Genomic DNA, 26,811 nt, shown 5'->3' on the forward strand with positions numbered 1-26,811 from the left:
AAGATTATATGTGGGTGTGTGTCCGTGTGTGTAGCGTCAGTATAAATGTGTGTACATGTTGTGTGTATTGGAGTGTCAATGTGTGTGAGTGTGTAGAGTCCTGTGAGTGTGCATAGACACAGTACGAAATAAATTATAAATACAAGGGTCAACTCAGATAGTCCAAGTAGTTAGTTAGCTATTTACCAGTCTTACGGCTTGGGGATAGAAGTGTTTTAGGGGCCTATTGTCACATCCTGATCTGTTTCACCTGTCTTTGTGATTGTCTCCACCCACCTCCAGGTGTCAGCTGTTTTCCTCATTAGTCCGTGGGTACTTATTCCTGTGTTCCCTGCTTGTCTGTTGCCAGTTCCTCAAGTCAACCGGCGTGTTATTCTGGTCGCCTGCTTTTTCCTTCACTCTGTTTTTTGCTAGTCCTCCCGGTTGTGACCCTTGCCTGTCTGGACTCTGAACCCTCCTGCATCAGTGGATGCATGGTGGCAAGGTGAGTGGGTTTCAGGGAAATCTGCAGCTAGACACAAGGTCTGCGAGGATATACCCCTGGAGGACATCCTCTCTCTCTCTCTATGATTGTCTCCGTTCTCCTTTCTTTTGGGTCTATCTTTCATCCTTTATTTGTACTGTATCGTCACTGTGTGTGATGCTGTATATTCACACTTTGTTTTTTGCTCATCTCTCACGATTCTTTTTTTAATTTGCATTGCTTTTTAATTTAAATGCACTAAAACTGTAATGAAATGTCCCTTTTTTAGGTAGAAGAATGTGCCTTACTGATTGACTTCTTACAGGAAAAACTATTTGAATCATTGACACCTTAACACTGGTTGTGCTGTTTTTGCACATCTGACTCCAGTACTATATTTCAAATTGTATGAACAGTAAAAAGGAAAATAAATACATTATTTCCAGCACTGAATCTTGTACTGTGAAGTCCATTGTACAAAAGCAAACACATGCTATCTGAAGCCTACCCTAAGGAATATAAAAGGTATTGGCGATGGTCCACCGTCTCTATGAGAGACTTATAAACTCAGGTTTTTAAGAAGAGCTGGGAAAATCAAACATTCACCTGGGTTATGTAAACTCTCTAGCCTATGCCTACCCATTAAAACGTTAGGCCCTCCCTCTCAAGTAGGGGGACCTAATTAGAATGGGCAAGCGTTCTATAAACTCCAAGCTATTTCTTCAACCATTGCAAATGTGTCTGACTCGAGCAGCCTCCTGTTGACACACTTTCCCTGTTTCTCATAGGACGCTGTCATTAGATTTGTTCTATTATCCAGACAGGAGTGCCATCCACACTCCCGGTACTTCAGACGTAGGCTTGCTGACTGTCAAGGTTGTCCACAGACACCGCACCGACTCGACCGGACCTGAACATTGGCTTGATTGTGTGCTCAGGACTCAACGATGGGGAAGGACACCGCAAGAGCAGAGTGGGACAATCCCATGCAATTTGTCCTGGCGTGTGTATCATACGCGGTTGGACTGGGAAATGTGTGGCGTTTTCCATACTTGTGTCAAATGCATGGCGGAGGTAAGCAATATTTATTTGTTTAGGTGCAGCGCATAGCCTAATTTAGGGTTTCATCTATAATATATTGTACATTTAGGCCTACAGTTTGATTAAATATCGAACTGCAATATTTGACGCTGTGTAAAATGAATGAATACAATTAGTGTTTACTGATTAAAAGTGGTAATGTAGGCTATATGAAGAGCCAGTCAGTGTCCAATTTATTCACCTTTATCCATGGGCAATGGAGCACTGATCTTGTGCGGTTGTAGAATGGGTTAGTTATTCTTTTACCCTGGGTGAAACGTTTTCAGTTTATTAATGACAGGGAATCGGAACGATTACTATATTGGTTAGCGTCAGTCACCTTGTTAAACATTTGTAGTGAGTGAAGGTGTTACTGTGCAGCCTTTTGTTTTCTTCCTCTAAAGGTTAATGGTGCAGGACATTTGAAATGATTTTTTTTTTTTAAATGATCTCACTTAGTAGTTAGTTCAATTCATATTCCTCCCATAAGTCACTGAGAACAGTTAGTCCACTCAAAAACAGAGGGTAATGCATGCACCAAAGCGCATACATAAAGGAGCTTTCAAAAGCGCACGCATAAAAATACTTTCCGCTCTAAGGTTTGAATTGATACAGAGCCCATTTTAACCCTTAACGCGCCCAGTTGTTTGTCACAGAATAACAATGGATCAACATTTGCTTTTGCTTTTAATGGGCTCAACTGATTGCAAAGTTTTACAATTAGTAGCCTAACAGTCAACAGGTGTTGTGTTCTATTTATAGATTCCTAGAAAATGTTCACATAACTCTTTGATGCCTTGGTTGCTTTAAAGCTAATATGTCCAATCCATAATTACAGGTGTGGTATGCTAGTATAGTTGTTCTGTATTTATTATTGTAGAGTTATTGCCTTAATGTAACTGTCCAGTAGCAAAAAAAATGTAAAAGTTAATATTCTGTTAACTCATACCCAAATAATATTGTTGTCTCATCATATACTCATATTTGTGTCCAAAGCATTATATTGAATAATTTACACTTTAAAAACCCAAACGTGTATCTCAAACAGACAGTTTAAAAATTGTTGGCTATTTCAAATCAATCAAATCAACCACAGAAAATGTCACATGCTACGTAAACAACAGGTGTAGTCTAAAGGTGAAATGCTTACAGGCCGTTCCCAACAATGCAGAGTAATATACAAGGAATAAATACACAATGAATAATGATAACTTGGCTATATACACTAGGTACCAGTGCCGAGTCGATGTGCAGGGTTACGAGGTAATTACGATAGATATAGGTAGGGGTAAAGTGACTAAGCAACAGGATAGATCATAAACAGTAACAGCAGTGTATGTGATGAGTCAAAATAGTTAGTAAAAAGAGGGTCAGTGCAGATAGTCTGGGTAGCTATTTGGTTAACTATTTAGTAGTCCTATGGCTTGGGGGTAGAAGCAGGGTCCTGTTGCTTCCAGACTTGATGCATTGGTACCGCTTGCCGTGCGGTAGCAGAGGGAACAGTCTGTGACTTGGGTGGCTGGAGTCTTTGACAATTTTGAGGGCGTTCTTCTGACACCACCTGGTATAGATGGCAGGAAGCTCGTCCCCAGTGATATACTGGGCCGTAAGCACTACCTTCTACAGGGCCTTGCGGTCAGATGCTAAGCAGTTGCCATACCAAACGGTGATGCAGCCAGTCAAGATGCTCTCAATTGTGCAGCTATAGAACCTTTTGAGGATCTGAGGGCCCATGCCAAATCTTTTCGGACTCCTGAGAGGGAAGAGGCATTGTCTGCTGTGTTGAACCATGTTAATTCCTTAGTGATGTGGACACAGAGGAACTTTAAACTTTTGACCCGCTCCACTACAGCCACTTCGATGTGGATGGGGGCATGCTCAGCCCTACGTTTCCTGTAGTCCACGATCAGCTCATTTTTGAGGTTGTTGTCTTGGCACCATACTGCCAGGTCACTGACCTTCTCTCTATAGGCAGTCTCATCATTATTGGGGATCAGGCCTATCACCGTCGTGTCGTCAGCAAACTTAATGAAGGTGTTGGAGTCATGCGCGGCCATGCAGTCGTGGGAGTACAGGAGGGGACTAAGCACTCACTCCTGAGGGGCCCCCGTGTTGAGGGTCAGTGTGGCGGATGTGTTGTTGCCTACCCTCACCACCTGGAGTCCAGTTTCAGAGGGAGCTTATTAAGGCTCTATGGTGTTGAACGCTCAGCTTTTTGAACGTTAGCCTGTTTTAAGGTCCTACTCACATCGCCTATGGAGAGCGAGAACACAGTGATGCTGTCATGACTGGTTCAGTGTTGCTTGCTTCGAAGTGAGCATAGAAGGCATTTAGCTTGCTGGTAGGCTCGTGTCACTAAGCAGCTCACGCTGGGTTTCCCTTTGTAATCCTTGATAGTTTGCAAACCCTGCCACATCTGACGAGTGTCAGAGCCAACGGAGTAGGATTTGATCCTGTATTGACACTTGGCCTATTTGATGGCTCATCAGATGTTGTAGCGGGATTTCTTATAAGCGTCTGGATTAGTGTCCCGCTTCTTGAAAGCGACAGCTCTAGCCTTTAGCTCAGTGCGGATGTTGCCTGTTAGCCATGGCTTTTGGTTGGGATATGTACCTACGGTCACTGTGGGGACGACGTTGTTGATGCACTTATTAATGAAGCCGGTGACTGATGTGGTAAACTCCTCAATGTTATCGCATGAGTCCCTGAACAAATTCCAGTCTGTGCTTGCGAAGCAGCCTGTAGCTTAGCATCCACTTCATCGGACCACTTCTGTATTGAGTGAATCACTGTTACTTCCTGTTTGAGTTTTCGCTTGTAAGCAGGAATCTGGAGGATAGAGTTGTGGTCAGATTTGCCATAGGGAGGGCAAGGGAGAGTCTTGAATGTGTTTCTATGTGTGGAGTAAAGGTGACCTAGAGTTTTGTTGACTGTAGTTGCACAGGTCACATGATGGAAAAAAATTAGTCAAAACTAAGTTTCCCTGCATTCAAATCCCCAGCCACAAGAAGCGCCCTTTCTGGAGGTGGATTTTCTTGTTTGCTTATGGCCATATACAGCGTGTTGAGTGCGTTTGAGTGCGATCTTAGTGCCAGCATCGGTTTGTGGTGTATGATTTCATACTACGGAGGAGGATGAGCTGACCAATCAACGGTCTAGAGGAGCATGAGCTGGCCAATCAGTGGTCTACTCGCATTAATATTTTTAATGACCGGTATACACCCACAACATTCTGTTGGGGTATGCCCACACCACAGGAGGATGGTGGCACCTTAATTGGGGAGGACGGGCTCGTGGTAATGGCTGGAGTGGAATAAGTTGACTGGTATCAAATGCCATTCCATTTGCTCCGTTCCAGACATTATTATGAGCCATCCTCCCCTCAGCAGCCTCCACTGGTCCACACCATTCCGACACAGAAAAGCTGCTTTTAACATGCCTAATTACAATTTTTGGAAGGAAAACTGTTTCACTCATATTGTAAGTAATTGAAGAGGTTCCTTCCAAAATGCTATATATATATTTTCAGAAATGTTGGTAAATTAGGTCTTATTGTTTAAAGAACTTGTGAAAGAGATTAGTGTGTTATTTCACCAACTAATCAGGGCATGGGCTTGATCATTGACAGACATGTATTTGTTTAAAATCACTTAATGGTTTCATTTCAGAGAAACAAATAATCATGTTTTTTTGCAAAACTTGAGATAAGTACTACTGCTGGGTTTTACACATAACAAAATGTTTATTAAAGAACTGTACAAATTATACATTTGTAAAATCAATATTATAATTTTTTAATAAAAAATGAATCGCTATAGTAATGTGAGATCTGTATGTAAAATATTTACATTTGACATTTTAGTCATTTAGCAGATGCTCTTATCTTATCCAGAGTGGCAGTTAGTGCATTAAGGTAGGTGAGACAGCCATATATCACTGTCATATATACAGGATACGAACATTCCATTCCAGCTAAACAATGGATACATAGTGTTTTGCAAAAAACAAAAACATTTGAATATACATCAAAAATCTATGAATAGAAAATCTGACAACAGTAATATTTTACACACGGATGAAGGTAAGTAATAATTTTTGGGTGAAAAAACACATATGAAAAATGTGGGGATATAGCGTTTTGGAACTAAAGTTCAATTATAGGTCATATTTAATTGAATTCTGGAAACCCTGGACAGTAACTTTAAGGCAATGCCCCACCAACTTGACACTGACAGAGATAAGATGACGGAAGAAAAATACACTTGAATTACCTCATGAAATGGTATGAAATATTCTACCTTGTGAATTGCTCTATCCTTGCATACCCCTATGAGGCTCTGGTTTAGGAGAAGCTATTCAATACTAATAATCTACAGCAGGCTTACACCTAATGACAGGAATTCAAGCATACAGTAATCAAAATGACATGTCGAACAAACAGTACATCATGAGCGTGGACAAATGACAGGAGGTCCCAAAAAGCCTATAAAATCTCATGTCCCTCTCATTGTTAACAGACCACAACGTAAAACAGAAAGATGGGACATTAGAGGTTAGGGGTCTTACATAATACATATTGAGGCCCCCCTTGAGTTCTATATTATGTTATCATTGCGTTGTGCATTATTTATTTGACAGTGTTCAAAAAATTATTTGTCATAGTGTAAATAATCACCTGATACACATCACATCATAATTTTACAATCGTGTTTTTCTTGTGCAACAACTTGAGGAATCCGAGATTACGGTACAGGAAAAGCTATTTATTCCAATATATCCAACTATTTCAACTTCCGTCTAATCCTTATCCGATTATACAAGCTGTTTCTGTGTGAACACTCATTCACAAGGGTTCATTACAGTCAAAGGAAGGTAGCATGAAGAATCTGAGAGCTAGAAGCATGGAATCTTCCATCTAACTGCTAAATTAGGGACAATGACATGCTTTTTAATACCACTATGTTCACCCACTGAATGAATGAATTAAATAATAAATGGACGGATGGATGGATGAGTGAATTAATGAATCCCAAAATGGTTCCAGTGGCTGACCCTTCTCTAAACTCGCTTTGACTTTGTGTTTGTGTCACTGAGCATGTCCCCCTGCTCCCCTGTCCCTCCTCACCCCCTGCCCCCTTCACTCTCTGCTCCACTGCCTGCTTACTGTAATTACTGTCGACGACTCAGACTAGCAGACTGGAAATCACAGTAGACAGGTCCCTTTGCTTTCAGTTCACGGGGTGACCCAGGCCAGACTGTTTTTTTGTGATTGCCATGAATACTGAGAAAGTCAGAGAGAACAGAACCCAGTAGAAACATGAATAAAGCTTTGTTTAGATGTTAGACCCTTGATCAAAGAATAATGAAGGAAGCACTGCACTGCACTGCTCCCTTTCCATTAATATATAGGGAGAAGAAATATGCAACAGAATACAAGGACCGAGGCCACATTCATTATGTAAATGAAATAGAACTATTAAGAATGAGAACACATTTTCTGGGTGTCATATGAATCTGAAGCTCAGTGCATCACCTTATAGATCATGTGTGTGTTTTTGTCTCTGCTACTGCAGGTCTTTTGAATGGCCAAATATACTGTATGTGTGTCCTTTTTCTGTCCACAGGTGGGTTCCTGATCCCATACCTGCTTATGCTGGTCCTGTTGGGGGTACCCCTGTTCTACATGGAGTTAGCCATTGGCCAGAAGATGCGTCTGGGCAGCATTGGAGCATGGAGAGCTATTAGCCCCTATCTGGGGGGAGTGGGTGAGTACTGAATATACAGTACCAGTCGAAGTTTGGACACACCGACTCATTCAAGGGTTTTTGTTACTATTTTCTACTGTAACGATGTGCGCTGAGAGTTGGGAAGCAAGTTCAGGGAGTGAGTGTTTTTAATAAATAAACGCAACATAAAACAAGTAACACGAACAACACACACATGACACTGGAACAGAAACAATAACGCCTGGGGAAGGAACCAAAGGGAGGGACATATATATATGGAAGGTAATAAGGGAGGTGATGGAGTCCAGGTGAGTCTAATGACGCGTAGGTGCGCGTAACGATGATGACAGGTGTGCGCCATATCGAGCAGCCTGGTGACCTAGAGGCCGGAGAGGGAGCACACTAGTGAACACTATAATAGTGAAGAAATCAAAACTATGAAATAACACATATGGAATCATGTAGTAACCAAAGAAGTATTAAATCAAATATTCAAAGTAGCCAACCTTTGTCTTGATGACAACTTTGCACACTCTTGGCATTCTCTCAACTATCTTCACCTGGAATGCTTTTCCAACAGTCTTGAAGGAGTTCCCACATATGCTGAGCACTTGTTGGTTGCTTTTCCTTCACCCTGCAGTCCAACTCATCCCAAACTATCTCAATTGGGTTGAGGTCAGGTGATTGTGGAGGTCAGGTCATCTGATGCAGCACTCCATCACTCTCCTTCTTGGTCAAATAGCCCTTACACAGCCTGGAGGTGTGTTTTGGGTCACTGTCCTGTTGAAAAACAAATGATAGTCCCACTAAGCACAAACCAGATGGGAAGGCGATGCTGGTTAAGTGTGCCATGAATTCTAAATAAGTCACAGACAGTGTCACAAGCAAAGCACCCCCACACCTCATCCTCCATGCTTCACGGTGGGAACCACACATGCGGAGATCATCCCTTCCACAAAAAAATCCACAAATTAACTTTTAACAAGACACACCTGTTAATTGAAATGCATTCCAGGTGACTACCTCATCAATCTGGTTGAGAGAATGCCAAGAGTCTACAAAGCTGTCATCAAGGCAATGGATGGCCACTTTGAAGAATCTCAAAAATAAAATATATTTTGATGTTTAACACTTTTTTTGGTTACTACATGATTCCATGTGTGTTATTTCACAGTTTTGATGTCTGCACTATTATTCTACAATGTAGAAAATAGTAAAAAATAACCCTTGAATGAGTAGGTGTATATCATTTTTTTCTTTATTACTTTTAATAATATTTTTGGGGACAGTGGACACTGCACATAGAGTGCTACACATGTATGGGTGCACACTGCCATTGCATAAAGTACATACATTTGCCTTTAATTGATCACATTACACACATTTAAATATATGGTTTTGTTACATTTAGGCCAGTACTTTTGTGTCAAATGTACAGTGTTGGGGAAGCTCTCTAAAAATATAGTTTATAGTTTAAGCTACCAATTACTTCACACTGGAAGAAAAATATAGTTTACTTAACTAAAGTTACTTTGAAAAAGTAGTTCACTACATACAAATGATCATATGTAAATCTAAAATGTCATTGACTTCAAATTGCAAGAACAGATCACTTTGGGGTCATATGTTAACAAAATGTGTAATTTAGCTTATTAAAAAAACTGCTTCAAGTGAGAATTAGGCAGGTCTGACTCTGAAAAAGAAAGGAAAGTATTGCCTACATATTGTCTATTCTTTTTGCAAAAAATGTAGTTTGTGTAGTTAACTACTCCGCTACATGGCAACAAAGTAATTAACTGGAGGGTTCTACCTGGAACTTAAAAGGGTTCAACCTGGAACCAAAAAGAGTTCTGCTATGGGGACATCCGACGAACCCTAAAATGTAAGCTACTGTAACTAGTAATTAAATTACTAGTTGAACTACATGTAGTTTACTTCTTCCCAACATTGCAAATGTATTTCAACAACCTAATAAAAGTATCCTTATCAAAGACGCAAATGAGATATCTGCTTATAGTTTAAATGTATCTGTTCGTCTCTCTGCTGGTTCCAGGTCTGGCCAGTGTTGTGACCTCCATGTACCTATGCCTCTATTACAACGTCATCAATGCATGGAGTTTCTGGTACCTCTTTCATTCATTTCAGGTTAGTTCCAGTCTCACAATGGCAAAATGATCTTTATTTTCAATAGAGCAACTCAAAGTATTTGACCTCCATTCAAATGTATGATGCAATCATAAAATGTAGACCATCTTCAATAACTTGTTACAATCTTATTACAAGGTGTATCAACAGGCTCCCTCAGCTTTGAGGACACACTACTGGTCCTGTGCAGACTGTTTTGTTTGGAATCTTAGAAGATGCAGTTCATTGCTCTAGTGCTATCTGTAATGTCCTGTGCCTGACCTGACCTGTGCTGTTTCCTCCCACTCTGCTCCAGTCGATCCTGCCATGGGCAGAGTGCCCGGTTAACAGCAACCTGACTGGCCATGTGGAGGAGTGTGAGCGGGCCACGCCCACACAGTACTTCTTCTACAGAGAGACCTTGGACATCTCTGGGTCCATTGAGGAGAACGGAGGGATTCACATGGGACAGGCGCTCTGCCTCCTGCTGGCCTGGATGATTGTCTACCTGTTCATCGTCAAGGGGGTCAAGTCCACCGGGAAGGTGAGAGGTCAGAGATCAGCTTGGTAATGATGGACAGGGTCAAGACAGTTATGGTACCCTTATGTCATGCTAGCTGAAGATCTAGTGGACATGGGTCACTATCGTCTCCTGTGTCATACAGGCAACTGCCAAAATAAAGGAAACACCAACATAAAGTGTCTTAATAGGTTATTGGGCCACCACGAGCCAGAACAGCGTCAATGCGCCTTGGCATAGATTCTATAAGTGTCTGGAACTCTATCGGAGGGATGCAACACCATTCTTCCACAAGAAATTCCATAATTTGGTGTTTTGTTGCTGGTGGTGAAAACGCTGTTGTAGGCACCGCTCCAGAATCTCCCATAAGTGTTCAATTGGGTTGAGATCTGGTGACTGAGACAGCCATGGTATATGGTTTACATAGTTTTCATGCTCATCAAACTATTCAGTGCCACCTCATGCCCTGTGGATGGGGGCATTGTCATCCTATGGGGGCATAGCCATGGTGGCCAAAATAATGGCCTGCCCAGCATTTTTATACATGACCCTAAGCATGATAGGATGTAAATTGCTTAATTAACTCAACTGCTTTCAGTATACTTTGTATCCCTCATTTAGTCAAGTGTTTCCTTTATTTTGGCAGTTACCTGTATTTTTACTGAGCAGAGGAAAACAGTCAGCTGAGAGGTGACCTCGATAACAAAGGAAAGGGTTAAGAAAGTTATTCGTAATGGCGAGACAAGGTACAAACAGTTCAATATTCTATATGGTCAGATAGTTATCCATCAAGGCATTGCGAATAAAACAGTCAAAGTTTGTGGCTGCAGAGTTTGCCAACTCAGAATTATGGGGCAGGGGAAGGGGTAGGGGAAGCAGATCCAATGGATCTTTACTGAACTGAGGAAAACATCAGCTGAGAGAGTGAATTTTGAAAACCTTAGCCTACTTCATTACATAACTATGTAGAGTGGGAGTCTCTGAGGAGACAAGCCAGGGTGAAAGCAAAGGATACTGTGTCACAGACAGAGAACTGTTTTCTAGTCTGCTGTTCACAGTGGATTCATGGCAGAACTGGTGTTATGGGCGGGCCCTAGGGAGCCTGGCTCGCCCTGCCGTACCTCCTTGCCCGTCCAAATGAAATATTGAAATATTAATAATTTATTTGACCGAGATGCGCACAGACACAAAGACGCATCAATCTCAGATAAAGCATCCGAGCGAGTGAAACAGCACCCCTCTGTCTCCTTATGTGTAGACCATGTATCTGATGCTCTCTGGACAAAAGGAGTATGGTATGCCTTACTTTTTCTGGCCAGACAGCATCAGATACATCTGCTACATTTTACATTTACATTTTTACATTTTTGTCATTTAGCAGACACGCTTATCCAGGGGGCTCATTCTCGCCAAAATCTGTCCTGAATAAGTCCAATGCGTTTCTATAGGCATAATATGCAGACCTAAGCTTGTAGCCTGCAGAACGACTCGTATTGTTAGGGTGGAGAAATTTGAATCTCGTCATTATATACAAATCTCTGATTTCAGCCACTTGCGAATTAGAAAGGAAAGTTGGCAGGTGCACAGTGCACTGTTCAGATGCTGGCTTCCCCTAAAGTAAATTGATGTTTTGCCAAAATTACACAATTACTCCTGTCTAAATACAATCATTCAAAATACTTTACCAGAGAGCTTGACTTAGCCACGGAGGATCATTAAGTTCTTCATGTTTTTTTTTATCTATCTGTGGATTGTTTCAAATCACAAGTGTGTAGGCCTATGCCTATTTGGGAAGCCAGCAATTTTGGCAGCGCGCATGGCAATACAGTGCCTTGCAAAAGTATTTTTGAAAAGGTGTTTTTCCTATTTTGTTGAATTACAACCTGTACTTTAAATTGATTTTTATTTGGATTGCATGTAATGGACATACACAAAATAGTCCAAATTGGTGAAGTGAAATGAAAAAATTCTAAAAATTCTAAAAAATTAAATATGGAAAAGTGGTGCGTGCATATGTACCCCCTTTGCTATGAAGCCCCTAAATAACATCTGGTGCAACCAATTACCTTCAGAAGTCACATAATTAGTTAAACAAAGTCCACCTGTGTGCAATCTGTGTCACATGATTTGTCACATGATCTCAGTATATATACACCTGTTCTGAAAGGCCCCAGTGTCTGAAACGTCACTAAGCAAGGGGCACCACCAAGCAAGCGGCACCATGAAGACCAAGGAGCTCTCCAAACAGGTCAGGTACAAAGTACAGATCAGGGTCGGGTTATGCAAAAATATCTGAAACTTTGAACATCCCTCGGAGCACTGTTAAATCCATTATTAAAAAATTGAAAGAATATGGCACCACAACAAACCTGCCAAGAGAGGGCCACCCACCAAAACTCATGGACCAGGCAAGGAGGGCATTAATCAGAGGCAACAAAGAGACCAAAGATAACCCTGAAGGAGCTGCAAAGCTCCACAGCGGAGATTGGAGTATCTGTCCATAGGATCACTTTAAGCCGTACACTCCACAGAGCTGGGCTTTATGGGAGAGTGGCCAGAAAAAGCCATTGCTTAAAGAAAAAAATAAGAAAACATGTTTGGTGTTCACCAAAAGGCATGTGGAGACTCCCCAAACATATGGAAGAAGGTACTCTGGTCAGATGAGACTAAAATGTAGCTTTTTGGCCATCAAGGAAAATGCTATGTCTGGCGCAAACCCGACACCTCTCATCACCCCGAGAACACCATCCCCACAGTGAAGCATGGTGGTGGTGGCAGCATCATGCTGTGGGGATGTTTTTCATCGGCCGGGACTGGGAAACTGGTCAGAATTGAAAGAAGGATGGATGGCGCTAAATACAGGGAACTTCTTGAGGGAAACCTGTTTGTCTTCCAGAGATTTGACACTGGGATGGAGGTTCACCTTCAAGGAGGACAATGAACCTAATTATGCTGCTAAAGCAATACTCAAGTGGTTTAAGGGGAAACATTTAAATGTCTTGGAATGGCCTAGTCAAAGCCCAGACCTCAATCCAATTGAAAATCTGTGGTACGACCCCAAGAGACTTACATTTACATTTTACATTTACGTCATTTAGCAGACGCTCTTATCCAGAGCGACTTACAAATTGGTGCATTCACCTTATGATATCCAGTGGAACTTGCAGCTGTAGTTGCTGCAGAAGGTGGCTCTACAAAGTATTGACTTTGGGGAGGTGAATAGTTATACACGCTCAAGTTTTCTGGTTTTGTCTTATTTCTTGATTGTTTCACCCCAAAATATATTTTGCATCTTCAAGGTGGTAGGCATGTTGTGTAAATAAAATGACACAAACCCCCCCCAAAAAAAATTATTCCAGGTTGTAAGGCAACAAAATAGGAACAATGCCAAGGGGGATGAAAACTTTCGCAGGCCACTGTAGGCCTAGCTGATTATTGAGTTGCGTATGTCCGTGAAAGGCATCTAAAATGTGTGAAGGTAATGTGTCTTGAGTATAATTGAAAATGTTGAGACAAGAATAAGGGGACGTGTGTGGCGAAAATATGGGCGTCTGCGTCTCTCTCCAGAATACATGCACTCAGCTTTCAATAATGTGCTCCAATGTCTCCCAACAATTCTTGCACATTCATTGTTTTGTGTGAATTGTTTTCCCTTTGTTTATTTTGATCAATTCCCCATTACATACAGTATGTAACAAGTAGGCCTAGTCAAGGTGCCGTTAATCCCGTCATTTGTTTATGAAAGAGGTTCACCTAGGGGTTACGATAGGGGCTGTACCAAATGTTTGATGTTTTATAATAATTGATTATGCTTATGTTGTATTAATAGAAGGGGAGGGGTTATAAGACCCCTCCCTCACATTTATAGGGTCCTAGACTACATATTAACTATATATAAATAAGAGGTTTAATATTGTTCCACAGTACTTTTCTAGGCTCTCTGCCTCTTATGAAGAAACTGTCTGAGAAATATGTGACTGTGAAGACAGAACTCTGCAGGGGAGTGTAAGAGTTAAGAGATTAGTCAGACATTCCACTATAAAGCAACTTGGACATTTACTGCTAAGCTTTTAGATAGCTATATAAACAAGAGTTTTAGTGTTGCGTAGGCATGGTTTTGGTCTCATGAGTAGAAGATAATGATGTAGGCAGTGACATCACTAGGGCTGGACTTCAGGTTTAATAAAATAACTTGGGACCTCTTATATTTTGCAGAATTTACTCGGAAACATGCATGCTATGTTCCTGGTGTCAACTTCTGTCTGCAATTGCATTAAAGGTTTTTGAATGATTTAATTAAAGATATTGTCATAATGCTAATTTCACCAATGAGCCAATGATTGACAAGGAAATGAACCCCAACAGTTACATACATTTCTGTTAATTCATGTATCACAGTAATTTACTGTTCTCATTCTTGGAGTAGAAACATTGTTTGCAGAGTTCACAATCTGCTACACTTGTGAGAAACAAGTTTTGGTTTATTTAGGAGTTTTGCAATTTTTTTCCTATGTATTTTGTTTGGAGTGCCCCATGTGAGAAATGAGCATGTGTATGGTTTCGCTGTCATAACATGGAGGGAGCGCACACATCTGAGCACGCCAACCTGCTGAGTTGATACAATGTTGCACTTCACTAGCAATAGCTCAAGTCAAGACAGATAGAAAGGGATGCAGAGAGATTAATGCGATTGGAAAAAAAACTGAATTTATATCATGATATTTTCTACTGTTTTAATTTTGTTAAGCCCATTTTATTTAGTTGACGATGAAAGTTATAGGCCTACTGCTGCATTGGCCATCTCCGAGTTCCATGTGCTAATTTCTTTAGCCGCCAATGAATCAGAGTGTATCAATGTGTCCAAGGCTGGTGCTCTTGCATTCGTTGAGATTTTTATCATTTTAATTCAGATTTTTCTGATTAACCATGTGATAGTAATTTTGAGAAACTTTTTTTTTTCACCTTTATTTAACCAGGTAGGCCATTTGAGAACAAGTTCTCATTTACAACTGCGACCTGGCCAAGGTAAAGCAAAGCAGTGCGGCACAAACAACAACACAGAGTTGCACATGGAATAAACAAACGTACAGTCAATAACACAATAAAAAAAATCTATATACAGTGTGTGCAAATGAGGTAAGATTAGGGAGGTAAGGCAATAAATAGGCCATAGTGGCGAAGTAATTACAATTGAATAATTAAACACTGGAGTGATAGATGTGCAGAAGATGAATGTGCAAGTAGAGATACTGGGGTGCAAAGGAGAAAAAAAAATGTATAATAACAATATGGGGATGAGGTTGTTGGATGGGCTATTTACAGATGGGCTATGTACAGGTGGAATGATCTGTGAGCTGATGCTTAAAGTTAGTGAGGGAGATGTGAGTCGCCAGATTCAGTGGATTTTTATTTTATTTTATTTTTTATTTTTTATTTTATTTTTTTGCAATTCGTTCCAGTCATTAGCAGCAGAGAACTGGAAGGAAAGGCGGCCAAAGTAGGAATTTGCTTTGGGGGTGACCAGTGAAATATACCTGCTGAAGCGTGTGCTACGGGTGGGTACTGCTATGGTGACCAGTGAGCTGAGAAGGTGGGGCTTTACCTAGCAAAGACTTATAGATGACCTGGAGCCAGTGGGTTTGGCGACATATGAAGCGAGGGCCAGCCAACGAGAGCATACATGTTGCAGTGGTGGGTAGTATATGGGGCTTTGGTGACAAAATGGATGGCACTGTGATAGACTGCATCTAATTTGCTGAGTAGTGTTGGAGGCTATTTTGTAAATGACATCGCCAAAGTCAAGGATCAGTAGGATAGTCAGTTTTACGAGGGTATGTTTGGCAGCATGAGTGAAGGATGCTTTGATGCTAAATAGGAAGCCGATTCTAGATTTTATTTTGGATTGGAGATGCTTAATGTGAGTCTGGAAGGAGATTTAAATGAAACTGTTCCACGAAGAATAACTGGCACGCAGATAGGTAGAAATGGTAGGATAAATTGTAAGCTTCCCCAAACTTGAAACTCACGAGCTGCCTATGATGTTTATTATAACGTGCAAGTGCGTGCACACAGGAGAACCTAAAAGAGGTTCATCAAAATAAATCAAATCACATTTTAATCATTGCATGCTTCGTAAGCAACATGTGTAGATTAACAGTGAAATGCTTTCTTACAGGCCCTTCCCAACAGTACAGAGATAAATAATAGAAAAGTAATAACATCGTTATCAATTGATGGAAAGATATACACAAACGTTCACTTTCACCTACAACGTCACAGTATATTCAGCGAGCAATGTTATAAAACCGTGGGACAAGTGGGCCAAATCTGTTAGAAAACAGGCAATCAGTGCAGCATAGTTGAACTTTGACCCTGAATCCCCCTGCTGTTTCTGCCCTCTAGGTGGTGTACTTCACAGCCACATTCCCCTACCTGGTCCTCATCATCTACCTCATCCGTGGGGTCACCCTTCACGGAGCCATCAACGGTGTGAAGTACATGTTCACACCCAAGGTATGAATGATTAGATGAATGAAAGAACATTATTGATCAAATACAATACACTTTGTTCACATACACATGGTTAGCAGATGTTATTGCAAGTGTAGTGAAATGCTTGTGCTTCTAGTTCCGACAGTGCAGCAATATCTAACAATTTTACAACAACTACCTAATACACACAAATCTACACAAATCTAAGTAAAAGGATGGAATAAGAATGTGTACATATAAATATATGGATGAGCAAAGACAGAGCGGCATAGACGAGATGCAGAAGATCTACGTTTTCACACCCAAGGTATGGTAGCTCATGTACATGTTGTTCTGTTTAATCCTGCTTTACATACAGTGGCAAGAAAAAGTATGTGAACCCTTAGAAATTATCTGGATTTCTGCATAAGTTGGTCATAAAATTAGATCTGATCTTCATCACAACAGACAAACACAGTGTGCTTAAACTAACACACAAGTATTGTATTTTTCTTGTCTATATTGAACCCATCATTTAGACATTCACAGTGTAGGTTGGAAAAAGTATGTGAACCCCTAGGCCAATGACTTCTCCAAAAGCTAATTGGAGTCAGCTAACCTTGAGTACAATCATTGAGATGAGATTGGAGATGTTGGTTAGGGCTGCCATGCCCTATCAAAAAACTCACAACATTTGAGTTTGCTATTCACAAGAAGTATTTAGTTCATTAATTCGTCCATTTAAAAAAAAAATAAACAAGCACACATAAAACTTAAGCCATACATGCACATGAATAAAATCATCGAGGATAACACAAAGTCTGGGACTTATTTCCATTGTGGTCCTCTTGCGACAAGATGGCTAGACAAGATCGAACACAGTATGGCAGTGAAATAATAAAACAAAAACATAAAAGAACATCTATCTCATCATTCCAGTTACATCATAGGGGTTATTCATATGGGCATCAAACATTTTTGCCTGAATGAACCATGCCTTGAACAAAAGAGATCTCAGAAGACCCAAGATTAAGAATTGTTGACTTGCATAAAGCTGGAAAGGGTTACAAAACTCTAAAAGCCTTGATGTTCATCAGTCCACGGTAAGACAAATTGTCTATAAAATGGAGAAAGTTCAGCACTGTTGCTCCGCTCCCTAGGAGTGGCCATCCTGCAAAGATGACTGCAAGAGCACAGCGCAGAATGCTCAATGAGGTTAAGAATCCTAGAGTGTCAGCTAAAGACTTACAGAAATCTCTAGAACATGCTAGCATCTTTGTTAACGAGTCTACGATACGTAACACACTAAACAAGAATGGTGTTCATGGGAGGAAATCACGGAAGAAGCCACTGAAGTTCGCAAAAGAGCATCTGGATGTTTCACAGCGCTACTGGCAAAATATTCTGTGGACAGATGAAACTACAGTTGAGTTGTTAGGAAGGAACACACAACACTGTGTGGAGAACAAAAATGCACAGTACACCAACATCAAAACCTCATCCAACTGTAAAGTATGGTGAAGGGAGCATCATGGTTTGGAGCTGCCTCAGGCCCTGGAGAGCTTGCTATCGTCGACGGAAAAATTCCCAAGTTTAGCAAGACATTTTGCAGGAGAATGTAAGGTATCTGTCCGCCAATTGAAGCTCAACAGGAGTTGGGTGATGCAACAGGACAATGACCCAAAACACAGAAGTAAATCAACAACAGAATGGCTTCAACAGAAGAAAATGCACCTTCTGGAGTGGCCCAGTCAGTCCTGACCTCAACCCAATTGAGATGCTGTGGCATGACCTCAAAGCGGTTCACACCAGACACCAATAATATTGCTGAACTGAAACAGTTTTGTAAAGAGGAATGGTCAAAAATTCCTCCTGACCGTTGTGCAGGTCTGATCCGCAACTACAGAAAACGTTTGGTTGAGGTTATTGCTGCCAACCAATTATTAAATCCAAGGGTTCACATACTTTTCCCACCCTGCTCTGTGAAAGTTTAGTGTGTTCAATAAAGACATGAAAATGTATAATTGTTTGTGTTTTATTAGTTTAAGCAGACTGTTTGTCTATTGTTGGGACTTATATGAAGATCAAATCAAATTTATGCAGAAGTCCAGGTAATTCCAAAGGGTTAACATACTTTTTCTTGCCACTATGTGTGTGTGCTACTAATATGCTTTACTAATATGTGTGTGTGTGTGTTTGCTGTCTTAGATGGAACAGCTGGCTAACCCCACTACGTGGATCAATGCGGCCACTCAGATCTTCTTCTCTCTGGGCCTGGGCTTTGGATCCCTCATCGCCTTTGCCAGCTACAACCAGTACAACAACAACTTTCAGAAGCAGGCCATCGTCGTGTCCATGGTCAACAGTAGCACCTCCATCTTCGCCAGTATCGTCACCTTCTCCATCTATGGCTTTAAGGCCACCTTCAACTACGAGAGCTGCCTGGAGAGGTGAGGCCCTGGGTGGGGTCACGGTCTGGTTGGTTGTCTCATTGACTTTGGCATTGAACTTTCAACTCAGAGGGGTAGGTGACACCACTCAGCAGCACTCAGCCAGTACAAACGTAAACAATTCTAGGTCAAACATATGCAATGAATTTAACGTCTGTAGACTGTAGCAGTTTCTGCAGACATACAAATGGAAGAAATGGCAGGTGCTTAGTCTGGGGAAGGCATTGAAATCTAGATCAGCAATGAGAGGAATTGTATAAGGGGCTAGATATACTGTATGATTCAGATCAGAAATGCCCTTTCCAGTGGCATAGCATGCAGCCACTGGAAAGGGCTGGAGGTCCCAACCCAAAAATGTATAAATGTCATAAGCCATGGCAAAATGTCTAGAATTACAGAAAATTAGCTATAAAACTGCTAAATTGTCTCTCAACCTCATGGCAAAATGCATAGAATAGCAGGAAATTTGCTTTAAAACTGCACATTTCTCTGCCCCATGGCAAAATGTGTAGAATTGCAGGAAGTTACCTGGCCCCCTGCCCCCACCTAAAAAAAAACAGTTTTCAGAGAAACTGCGCTACACCACTTGCCTTTTCAGAACACTGACATTTATTTTCTTCTCCCAGGGTGCGACTGCTGCTCCTGAACACCTTTGATCTATCAGAGGACACCATCAGTCTGGAGAATGTCAACCACTGGATCGCTGAGCTGAACAGGACACACCCAGAACAGTTTGCCAATCTGGGAGGTAGGCTGGAGACCTGTGACCTAGAGGCTGAACTAGACACGGTAGGTCATGATGACACAACTCAAATAATAGGAAATAATAGGAAAACTTGTGCAAAATACTGATAAGACAACTTAATTTGCTACTTCTCTTAGGGCTCGATTCAATCTGAATCGTGGAAGTTCTGCGATATAGCGAGATTGCCTTTAAATTTCAATGTTCCAGCATTCGCAGAGACTGCATTCAGGGTAAATGCTGCATAAGTCGGCTCAATCTGATCTTACCTTAACATTTTTGCACTATAGCTCAGAACTTCCGCAATATGGATTGAATCGAGCTGTAAGGGTCCTGTGTGTAGCTGGTGTAGAGAGTCAGGCGCAGGACAGCAGATATGAGTAATCAACGTACTTTAACTCAAAAAGACAAATTTACAAAGTAACATCACGAGCCCACAAAGACAGACCGAATTACGATAAACAATCACTCACAAACACAACATGGGAATCAGAGGGTTAAATAATAAACAAGTAATTGGTTGAGTGAAGCCAGGTGTGTAAGACAAAGACAGAACAAATGGAAAATGAAAAGTGGATCGGTGGTGGCTAGAAAGCCGGTACCGCCGAACGCCGCCCGAACAAGGAGAGGGACTGACTTCGGCGGAAGTTGTGACACGAGCCCTTAATCTAACAACATACCTCTGGTTTCCTGACAATATGTTATCATGTAGCAACAAAATAAATGGATTTTACTGTGAGGCAATAATAACTTCACTCACCATTCTATAAATCTTTAATATTTTAGTCATAGTTCAATGTCACCTATACAACTTTATTTGACTCTGTGGTAGTGAGATGTGGCAAATATCATTGGCTGTTGCAGTTACAATTAATGTTAATATTTAATTTTCAACGCTCTTCTGTATTTTCCATTTTGTCTTTAATAAACCATCCCACTTAACTTTCAAATGGAGGAAAGCAAAAAATGTAATACTGACTTCAGACACTTTTGCACTATGCAGGACTGAATATCCACTAAACTCTCTCTCTCTCGTGCGCTCTCTCTCTCGTGCTCTCTCTCTCTCTCTCACTCTCCCTCTCTCTCTCCTCCCAGGCTGTTGAGGGTACGGGCCTGGCCTTCATAGTGTACAGTGAGGCCATTAAGAACATGCCCGTGTCTCAGCTGTGGTCTGTGCTCTACTTCATCATGCTGCTGCTGCTGGGCATGGGCAGTATGCTGGGCAACGTCATCGCCGTCATCACCCCCCTCAGTGACTTGAAGTTCATCAGCCGCTACATGAGCACTAAAACACTCAATGGTGAGAGAGAAGGGGTGATGAGGGTAAGGGGGGGGAGAGGGGGTTAGGGTTGAGCTAAGGTGTGGTCGTGAAGCTAGGTTTAGGGTTGTGGTTGAGGGTAAGAATTGAGCTAAGGTGTGGTCGTGAAGCTAGGTGTAGGGTTGTGGTTGAGGGTAAGAATTGAGCTAAGGTGTGAACATGAAGCTAGGTTTAGGGTTGTGGTTGAGGGTAAGAATTGAGCTAAGGTGTGAACATGAAGCTAGGTTTAGGGTTGTGGTTGAGGGTAAGAATTGAGCTAAGGTGTGAACATGAAGCTAGGTTTAGGGTTGTGGTTGAGGGTAAGAATTGAGCTAAGGTGTGAACATGAAGCTAGGTTTAGGGTGGACCCGGGTGTGTCTTGTCCTTAGGTTGGTGTGTCTGTTCTGCCTGCTGCTTGAGTTAGGTGTGTGTTGTCCCATCCTAAATTTTACATTTTAGTCATTTAGCAGATGCTCTTATCCAGAGTGACTTACAGTTAGTGCATTCATCTTAAAATGGCTAGGTGAGATAACTACATAACACCGGCGTAGTAAGTACGTTTTTTTATGTCTTATTTATTATCTTATTTAAGATACTATTTGATGAGAGAGGTTTTCAGAAAATGGGTAATGGGTAGGGACTCTGCTGTACTAACATCAGGGGAAGCTGGTTCAACCATTGGGTGGCCAGGACAGAGATAAGCTTGGACTAGGCTGAGTGGGCCAATCCTCTAGGTTTGGTGTGTGTGAGACTAACAGGTGTGTTGTCATATCCTGTAGGTCTGGTGTGTCTATTCTGCCTGCTGCTTGGCCTGGGCTTCACCACCCGTTCTGGGAACTACTGGTTCACCATGTTCAACGACTATGGAGCCACCTTCTCTCTGCTCTTCATCGTCCTCATTGAAGTTATCACCGTCTGCTACATATATGGCATCAAAAGGTGTGTGTGTGTGTGTGTGTGTGTGTGTGTGTGTGCAATATTGACAATGAAGAATGGCTCATTTCAGAAGCTTTCTAAGCATCATCACCATTGCTGTTCGAAATCAGAAAAACTAACACATCTTGTCATACAGTACCTTTTCTCCAAGAAACAATAGTTGAGCTGACATTATTTGAAACAGTTTCTACTTGAGAATGTGTAGCCCTACTGCAGTTGTTTGCAGCCAGTAGAGTTAAGTCTTTAAAGTACCTCATAAAAGCTGTATTGTGTCCAGTAATGCCAAACAACACTCAGCATAATCATCCACAAATACCTCACATTCCTTTCACTCTTCTCTCAGGCTTTTGACTTGGCTGTACTGTAGTTTTTTAAGTTGGGCTTGTACTGTTTATTAAAAGCAAAATGGCTTATGAAGCATATAAGCAATTTCCTTTGAATGTCAAATGAATGTTTAAACTAAAATACCATGGTTGTCTTTTGCCCATCCAAAATATATGAAAGTATTTTAGGAAGGGAAAGGGGATACCTAGTCAGTTGCACAGCTGAATGTATTCAACCAAAATGTGTCTTCCACATTCAACCCCTCTGAATCAGAGCGGTGCGGGGGGCTGCCTTAATGGACATAGTCATCATGTCAATGCTCCTGCAACCTTTCCCTCTCCAGGTTTGAGAAGGATGTAGAAGACATGTTAGGTCATCGTCTTAACTGGTACTGGAAGATCATGTTGGCAGGAGTCAGTCCCATCCTCCTCATTGCACTATTCATCTTCTACATCGTCAACTATATCCAGGGAGGAACGCCCACATACCAGGCCTGGAACAAAGAACTGGTAAAGCCTCTCTTTATCTCCAATATCTTATCAATAACCCTGTCATTACACTAACAAGCACTCAGCCCAAAAAACGGGTAAAATGAGATTGTACTTTATTAATCCCCAAAGGGAGATTTGATTGTACCAGTCATGCATGAATGAAAGAAAATCACTGGAACAGAATATGCTGCACCCAGATACAATGTTGATCTCTGCCTGTCCTGTTGTCTTCCCACTCCTCCAGGGGAAGTCTGTGGTGACGGAGTATCCTCCCTACGCCCAAGCCTTCATCGGCCTCCTCCTAGCCTCCTCTGTCTGCTGTATCCCTTTGACGGCCCTCTACACCTACTGGAAGAGGAGGAACCTGGCCAGTGGGAAGAGAGAGCGCACTGTCAGCACTGTGTCAGCGTAAAGACCGACGTATTGGTTGACAGACGGAGTGACACAAGGCAGAGCTGCGACATTACGGCTCTGAGACTGACTGGACACGCTAGTTATAGGATCGACTGATCGACAGCCTACTGTCCGTATCATGGTTGTCTTAACAGAACGGTACCTCACCCTCCTGGTGCGGTGGTTCATGCCACACCACAAACCAAAGGCCCTTTTTCTCCCCCCGGGGCAGGCTGGCTCTGCCACTGTGCTGCTGGTGGACAGACTGGCAGATCTGTACCTAGCATTAGGCCTAGTCGTACTTTGGCATCTAACACTTACTGGGTGATAATAGTGGACTTTTGTATTTTGTAGTTGTGGTTCTGAGCAGGGCTTAGAACTACATCCAAAATATTTCAGAAGTGAAAAACAAACAAATCATCTTGTCAATGGTTTATTGCATTGTTTAAAGGCCCAGTGCAGTAAAAAACACGATTTCCTGTGTTTTATACATATTTCTAGGCTATGAGGTTGGAATAATACTGTGTGATATTGGGAAAATTATTATAATCCCTTTTAGTGTAAGAGCTGTTTGGTGGGATGGAGCTTAGGCCTGCCTGATGACATCACCATGTGGTAAATTAGTTAATAGACCAATAAGAGTTCCAAACTTCTGCATATAACAGCTAGTTTTCCGTTTTCCCCTCCCCACTCAGACCTCTCCAAGACAGTCCCAGCATAATTCTTGCTTGAGAAATTGCTCTTTGCTAAGAAGCTATTTTGGTTTCTTTTTGACCATTTTAAATGAAAACAATCACAGTAGGGTACTTAATTGTAACCCATAAATTATATGATATTGAGATAAAAATGACTGCATTGGACCTTTAATGTTTAGCTTTCAGTAGCAGATTTTTGGGACAGTGTGTCAACCCTCTTTATTTAAAGCTCCACAAAATCTTTAAGATATTTTTTCCCTTAAATGTCAGTATGGTGAAGTATGTTGTATCCCATTGGTTTACTGTAGATATTCTGTAGATTACTCAATGAGTTGTGAGATATGTTGAGTGCCTGGATGTACAAGCAGACCTTTGTCTGACTCGGTTATGACTGAATACAGTCTGACTGGTGTCAAATGACCAAGAACAACTTGTAGCAATAGCTGTATGTGATATAGTGTTTGCAAACATACTGATAATTTCACATAACACGAACAAATCTCTATGACCAGGACCATGACCATATCTATACCTATGGGCTTTGCTGTCAATCCACCATCAGTGACTTCTTACCAGGATCATACTCAGTGGGGTGCAATGTAACAGAATGTTCAGATAGATATATATTCTGTAGAACAGACACTTGTTCTCTGTCAATTAGAATAGGAAATCATGTCAGCTCTATAGGAAGCATTTCTTTCTGCAACATTCCAGAGCGTTTCACCTCCTGAACGTGTGAAAGTTTCTGTGCTCTTCTAATTAGAAAGTATTGTAGTGTTGCACTGCTGTCATAGAATCCATATGAACTGGACGTAGGATACAGCCCAATGGCTATGCACCAATGTGCTGTGCATATTCACGAGCACAAAATACAATGTAGACCTACTCTTTTTACAGGCAAATGTATGGGTTTGCACAGAAACAATTGCCAAACATGTTGTAATACTGTGAGCATTTTTCATGTGAACAATTTGAAACCATCCATTTATAATAACAGGGGCGCAACTTTCACTGGGCCGGGGGGACAGGTCCCCCCTACATTCTGAAATTGCATTTTTGTCCCCCGCTGGTTTTATCATTGGAATGTGATAAAAATTGAGGCAACGGTGTGCTTTAGGACTGTGCAGAGGCCTCCGAGCGGTCAGGTAGGCTGTTTGGAGTGTTTATCCAACTGGATTAAAAAAGAAAAACATTCTAAAATCAAAGTTGTGCCCCTGTACAGTGATGGAAACAGTACAAATATATTTGCACACTATGTTTAATACAGGTTGGTGTTAGTGTGAACCAAGTATTGGTGTGAACAATTATTATTTTAACTGTAGTACCACAATGGTGTGTTCATGTTTTCTAAGTAGTATTTTCTATGGTGAAATTATTAAAGACATGAAGACATTTGAACCATTGGTATGAGTGAACAAGATACACACACACACATACAGCAGCCAGCCTGTTGCAAACCAGGCATTTCATTCAGTCCTACTTGCTGGTATCCAGCAAGGATGACATATTTCAATGCTATGAAATCTGGATTTTTTTTTTAAGTGCTTGGTTTGACAAGCTATGTACTTTATAATACCATTATATGTATAGACCACAAAAATATAAACGCAACATGCAACAATTTCAAAGATTTTACTGAGTTACAGTTCATATAAGGAAATCAGTCAATTGAAATAAATAAATTAGGCCCTAATCTTTGGATTTCATATGACTGGGCAAGGACACAGCCATGGGTGGGCCTGGGAGGGTATAGGCTCACCACTTGGGAGCCAGGCCCAGCCACTGGGGAACCAGGCCCAGCCAATCAGAATGAGTTTTTCCCCACAAAAGGGCTTTATTACAGTCAGAAATACTCCTCAGCACCGCCTCAGACGATCCCGCAAGTGAAGAAGACAGATGTGGAGGTCCTGGGCTAGCGTGGCTACACGTGGTCGGTGGGTGTGAGGCCCATTGAACCTACATGCCAAATTCTATAAAACGGCATTGGATGCGGCTTATGGTAGAGAAATGGACATTAAATTCTCTGGCAACAGCTTTGGTGGACATTCCTGCAGGCAGCATACCAATTGCATGCTCCCTCAAAACTTGAGACATCTGTGACATTGTGTTGTGAGACAAAACTGCACATTTTAGAGTGGCCTTTTATTGTCCCCAGCACAAGGTCCACCTGTGTAATGATCATGCTGTTTAATCAGCTTATTGATATGCCACACCTGTCAGGTGGGTGGATTATCTTGGCAAAGGAGAAATTCTCACTAACAGTGATGTAAACAAATTTGAGCACAACATTTGAGAGACTTAAGCTTTTTGTGCGTATGGAAAATATCTGGGATCTTTTATTTCAGCTCATGAAACATGGGACCAACACTTTACATGTTACGTTTATATTTTTGTCCAGTATAGCATGAGACTATATTTCTATGGGATAGACATGGGCCATCCGAGAACCACCTGCATTAAATAGCGTGTTTGTCTGAAGTTAAGCACTTTTTTTCTCTGTCTAAGACTGGAATGTAGTCTTGTCTTCAACCTAGTGAGCTGAGGTTTAGGGCTGAATATAACGGGGTCGTTCTACAAATAGAGTGCCTTTTGCACCTCTTTGATATTTAAGTAGACATTTTAAAGCCTGCTATATTAAATGAAGTGCCCTTTAATACAAATCACATGGAAAATGTAATATATCCTATTTTTTTATATGAATAAAGACTCGCTAAGGTGCCAAAAATCTACATTTTGTCATGATCCACGTCATGTTTTTCTGACTTATATATATATTTTCTTGCATTAGTGATTAATTTACGTTTGTCCCACATTTTAAGGTCAAGCCTGTTTATGTAAACTAGACAAATGTTAATATGCTGAAACTATTTCTAGTTGTGCAGCGGTCCCGAGGGGCTCAGCATTCCCCGAGTGGTGCAGCGGTCTAAGGCACTGCATCTCAGTGCTAGAGGTGTCACTACAGACACCCTGGTTTGAATCCAGGCTGTATCACAACCGGCCGTGATTGGGAGTCCCATAGGGCGGTACACAATTGGCCCAGCGTCATCCGGGTTTGTCCGGTGTAGGCCGTCATTTTAAATAAGATATTGTTCTTAACTG

The 26,811-nt window shown here is 41.4% G+C and overlaps 1 protein-coding gene across 2 annotated transcripts; it reads left to right on the plus strand.

Annotated features, from left to right (window-relative positions):
- The first annotated feature begins 296 nt into the window (after positions 1–296).
- Positions 297–26,441, plus strand: LOC106579373 (sodium- and chloride-dependent transporter XTRP3). Of its 2 annotated transcripts, none has more exons than XM_045701676.1 (12): positions 297–484; positions 1,252–1,537; positions 7,168–7,308; positions 9,323–9,414; positions 9,710–9,937; positions 16,316–16,426; positions 18,593–18,834; positions 19,461–19,623; positions 20,672–20,876; positions 21,653–21,812; positions 22,477–22,642; positions 22,869–26,441. In XM_045701676.1, the coding sequence occupies exons 2-12, from the start codon at positions 1,411–1,413 to the stop codon at positions 23,034–23,036; spliced, it is 1,803 nt and encodes a 600-aa protein (XP_045557632.1). In that variant the 5' UTR covers positions 297–484; positions 1,252–1,410; the 3' UTR covers positions 23,037–26,441. The 2 variants fall into 2 exon arrangements, with proteins under 2 accessions (XP_045557632.1, XP_045557638.1); XM_045701682.1 differs by having other exon boundaries at positions 310–484; positions 1,284–1,537.
- Positions 26,442–26,811: the final 370 nt, after the last annotated feature.

Source organism: Salmo salar, chromosome ssa02, assembly GCF_905237065.1.
Source record: "Salmo salar chromosome ssa02, Ssal_v3.1, whole genome shotgun sequence".
Taxonomy (NCBI): domain Eukaryota; kingdom Metazoa; phylum Chordata; class Actinopteri; order Salmoniformes; family Salmonidae; genus Salmo; species Salmo salar.